Source organism: Gadus chalcogrammus, chromosome 3 (genome assembly GCF_026213295.1).
Source record: "Gadus chalcogrammus isolate NIFS_2021 chromosome 3, NIFS_Gcha_1.0, whole genome shotgun sequence".
NCBI classification, from domain to species: domain Eukaryota; kingdom Metazoa; phylum Chordata; class Actinopteri; order Gadiformes; family Gadidae; genus Gadus; species Gadus chalcogrammus.
This window is the reverse complement of record NC_079414.1, coordinates 6,861,005-6,866,004: the sequence shown is the minus strand read 5'-3', so window position 1 is coordinate 6,866,004 and position 5,000 is coordinate 6,861,005. Positions and strand designations below refer to the sequence as shown.

At 45.4% G+C, this 5,000-nt stretch overlaps 1 protein-coding gene across 1 annotated transcript in view; it reads left to right on the top strand.

The window, feature by feature from the left end:
• adgrl3.1 (adhesion G protein-coupled receptor L3.1) overlaps positions 1–5,000 on the top strand; it is a 139,441-nt gene that overhangs the window by 101,104 nt on the left and 33,337 nt on the right. The window contains exon 11 of the mRNA XM_056585320.1: positions 393–576. Within this exon, the coding sequence (XP_056441295.1) occupies positions 393–576 (184 nt within the window). The remainder of the gene's footprint in view (positions 1–392; positions 577–5,000) is intronic.

Genomic DNA, 5,000 nt, shown 5'->3' with positions numbered 1-5,000 from the left:
ATATATGATACGATTTTTATACAGTCTGTGTACAATATGAAAGCATTGGCATATAATTTACAGTTATTTGAAGCTAAGACATCCAGTTATTTATAGTTGGAATTAGCCTACATAAGCATCACTAGGTCATATTTTTGCATTAGCATTATCTCTGTCCAGGCCTGAGTGACGTGTCCATGTATACTTTTTTTTAGCACAAACTAATGCTAAAGTTAGTTTAGCTAAACATGAACATCACAAAATGGTACTTTTGTTTTAGCATTAGCTCTGTCTCGGCATAGGTGTCATGTCAATGCATAGTTGGTTTAGCATGAGCTAATGAGTTTAAGTTAGCATTAGCTAAACTCATACATCACTAGCTGAGTGTTGTGATGTCTCGGCTGCGTCTCCAGGCAATGGTGGACACGGTGAACAACCTGCTGCAGCCGCGCGCCCAGGCCGCTTGGAAGGAGCTGCCCACCAGCGAGCAGCTGCACTCGGCCACGCTGCTGCTGGACACGGTGGAGACCGGGGCCTTTATGCTGGCCGACAACCTGCTGAAGACCGACACCATCCAGGAGACGGCCGAGAACATCCGTGAGTTTACACCACATTGCCTCATTGCTATTCTCCTCTAAGTGAATCGTGATCAGTGATGAGCTTGAACTCAGGGATGTTTCATAGTGGGAATTCAATCTGAATCCGACGGCTTGTTTTAGTTTGTGTTTTTGTGTGCAGTATTTATGTTCTGTGCTATATTTAACAATCTGCGAAGCTAACGCCGAGTCTTTTTCATCACTAGCTATTGTTCAGTGGTGCTTGAGACACATTCCCACGAGGGGATGTATAACTAATAAGTTGCTTAATAGAAATATACATGACTTCAATGCACAATATTTGCTGTATTGCACTTTGTGTGTGTGTGTGTGTGTGTGTGTGTGTGTGTGTGTGTGTGTGTGTGTGTGTGTGTGTGTGTGTGTGTGTGTGTGTGTGTGTGTGTGTGTGTGTGTGTGTGTGTGTGTGTGTGTGTGTGTGTGTGTGTGTGTGTGTGTGTGTGTCTGTCTGTATTGTCTATGTATATTTGATTTTATTATTTTCCAACCCAGCCCCACCATGGACGTGTCGATCAGCTCATGTGTGCGTATGGTCCATTATTAAGGCACAACAACATAGCTCACATGTTGGAAGTGGCCCCCTGGGCGAAATCCTCCACATCCACGTGTGATGGACGTTGCAGCGAGGAAGTAGGGCAGAATAATGCTGTGATGTCTTAGGGAGTGAAGAAAGTAAGGAGGCACATATGTGGATGGAAGGATTATCCTACACACACAAGCACACACACACAATGTTGGCACATACACGCTCACACAAACACATAGAAACAAAGGCATACACACACGAATGCACTCAAGCATACACACACACACACACACACACACACACACACACACACACAGACACAAACACACACGCACACGGACATACACACTCGAGCGCACACATACAAGGGGGGTTTAGCTGAAACGTATCTGAGTGGGTGCAACAAGGTGTCTCGGAGAGAGAGGGCCGTAGCTGTGTGTCTGTGATAAGGTTCGGATGAAGGGACAATAATAACATGCTGCAGTGTGAGGGCTTCATCCACGACACAAGCGCTCCTACTGCTTTATAGCCTACTGGATCTACTACCATTGACCCTGTGTTTTCATGCTGCCTGGAACAACCACAAAACAATGAAGACTTGTGTTCTCCCTCATTTCTTTGTTTTGCCTTTACGGATCAAAGCCTATTGCTACTGCTTTTACGACTTCTTCTCCTGGCACCACCACTACTGTGGCTTCCCAATCAATTGCATATTCATATTCTTTTAGAATTTTTGCATCTGCCACTCGCTAAAGGTCACCATTAATTTATTCAATTTTTTCTTTTTTATATGACAAACATGAATACATCAGATTTCCTACACCTGTTACATTAATATCAAATGTTACGTAATGCTATATATGTGACTATATATTTCACAAGCCCCCTTCTCCTCCCTATCATGGTGAGAACAACACGGCTCACAGCAGATAATGGGGACTGTGCAGTGGGAGTCCAGTCACACACGCACACACACTCACACACACAATGTGTTGCGTACACCAAGGACACATACACAGCCTTCAGCCTTGAGGTCATCAGAGACAGGGGTCCTACTGGGTCGTCGAAGGGGAAGTTTGTTGGTGGAGGATATTCACCGAGATGCAGCAAACATGGCCTCTAGGCCACGCGTACACACACATGGAGTGTTGAGCCCCAGACAATGGGTCTTGCTTTGCGGATTTATTTTTCTTTCCCTTCAATCGTAGGCGGAATTGACAATGCAGAAGAAAGCTAGTTATTATGCCTCTGTGCACATTTACACCCCCTCTCTCTCTCTCTCTCTCTCTCTCTCTCTCTCTCTCTCTCTCTCTCTCTCTCTCTCTCGCTCGCTCGCTCGGCCTGTCTCTCCTTCTCTCCTTCTGTCTCTCTCTCTGTCTCTGTCACATTCTATACTGCTGTTTCTTTCTGTGTGTCCATCTTTTTTTCTGTCTCCCTCTCTCTCGCTCTGTTTGTCCCTCTGTCTCTCCTTCTCTCTCTCTTTCTGTCTCTCAGTCTCCTTCTTTCTCTCGGTCTCTCTTTGTATCTCCGTTGCGCTTACTGTCACTCTCCGTCTCTCTTTTTTTCTCTCTTTCTTCCTCTGTCTGTCTCTCATCTTATCACTCAGTATTCTCTGTTTCTCACTCCTTCCATCTCTCTCTCTCTCTGTCTCTCTCTTTCTCTCCCTCTTTCTCTATCTCTCTCTCTCTGTCTCTCTCTTTCTCTCTCTCTCCCTCTCTGTCTCTCTCTCTGTCTCTCTCTCTTTCTCTCTCTCTCTCTCTCTCTGTCTTTCTCTCTGACTCTATCTCTCGCTCTGTCTCTCTGTCTCTCTCTCTCTCTCTCTCTCTGTCTGTCTGTCTGTCTGTCTGTCTGTCTGTCTCTCTCTCTCTCTCTCTCTCTCTCTCTCTCTCTCTCTCTCTCTCTCTCTCTCTCTCTCTCTCTCTCTCTCTCTCTCTCTCTCTCTCTCTCTCTCTCATGTATATCATAGCTGATCCTTTCGTGAGTGAACAAAGGCTTAACATGCTGAAATGCAATTCCAGAACAAAGTGACTTCCCTCTATCTTCTCTCTTTAGACCCTCCACACGTGAGCCATCTCTAGAGCTGGAATCAGCTTCCCTTCATCACTCTTTTCTGTAGGAGCCACACACTTTTTGGAAAATGTTTGATTTTATGTATTTTTGTATTTACTTTATACATATATATATGGAGTGGTGAGCCGTGGTAGGGAGAGGAGGAGGGAGGCAAGAGGAGGGGAGGGGAGGAGGGGAGACGAAGGGAGGCCAGAGGAGGGGAGGGGAGAGGAGGAGAGGAGGTGAGGGAAAAGGAGGAGAGGAGGAGCAGAGAGCAGGTGGGAAGTGTAGTGAAGGTGATAGAGGGAGGAGAGGGGAGGAGTGAAGAGGAAGTGAGGCGAAAGGAGGGGAGGGGGGGGGAAGAAGGGAGATGGAGTGCAGAGGAGGAGACTGAAGTGGAGGAGGGGAGAGACGGGGAGGGAGAGGCACATGTGGGAGGCAGAGTTATGATAAAAGATGGGGGAATATAATGGAACCAAGTAAAGCATGAATCACTTTCTCCTCCCCATCTTTTCAACTTCAATGATCTATGACATCATGGTTTCACTTTCAAGGTCGCATGATCTCACATGAACCAATAACTTTCTTTGTTTTCAACTTGATGTGAGGAGGATGGATGAGAGATGAATCTCTTGACAATAAATAACATAATTTCTTCCATACTAAACGATGCACATGCAGTCCTTACAACGTGACAATATTGGATAATACTGCTGTACAATGCTGTCAAATATGTTGGGTGTTGCAGTAATACCATGGCCAGCCCTTTATTCCACTCAACACACAGTCTACATACAGTAATACCTTACATAACTTATAGCATTGTCTCCACTTTTAATTCCCCTTAATGTAACCCATCAATGCTGTTATATAAACCTGGCCTGGATGGAGATGTAGGCTACAGCGTTTCCGGAGAACTTAAAAAAGAGAAATGTGGTCTCCGTGCTGCGCTCCTTTTGTACTGTTAATCTTCCCTCCCAGCTAATCCAGTGGGAAGATCCTCCTGATTATCTCTCTCTTTATTCATAACCGGCCCTGATGCTGCCTCTCATCATACTCTCTCTCTCTCTCTCTCTCTCTCTCTCTCTCTCTCTCTCTCTCTCTCTCTCTCTCTCTCTCTCTCTCTCTCTCTCTCTATATATATGTCTCTCTCATCACACTATCTCTATCTCTCTGTCTCTCTCTCATCACACTATCTCTCTCTGTGTGTGTCTCTCTCTTCACACTATTTCTCATTCTATGGCTCTCTCTCAATACACTATCCTTCTCTCTGTCTCTCTCTCATCACACTATCTCTCTCTCCCTCTCTCATCACACTATTGCGCTCTCTCTGTCTTTGTCATCACACTATCTCTCTCTCTGTCTCTCTCTCTTCACACTTTTTCTCTCTGTCTCTCTCTCATCACACTATTTCTCTCTCCCTCTCTCATCACACTATCTCTCTCTCTGTGTCACTCTCATCACACTATCTCTCTCTCTCTTTCCCTCTCTCTCATCATCACTCCTATCTCCCTCTCCCTTTCTCATCATCTCACTATTTCTTTCTCCATCCCTCACAGCACTAGCTCCCTCACACTCTCTCATCCTCACACTATCTCTCTCTCCCTCTCTTTTTCTTTTTATCACAAAAACTCTTCCTCCCTCCCTCATCACACAACTTCTCCCTCTCCTTCCTCCTCTCTCTTCACACAATCTCCTCTCTCTCTCCCTCCCCCCCACCCTGACCCCTCTCCCTAAAATACATTGAAAGGAAGAACTCATTAAAATGTTGATTTTAAAAGCAGGGGTTATTGTTTATCATGGTGTGTGTGTGTGTGTGTGTGTGTGTGTGT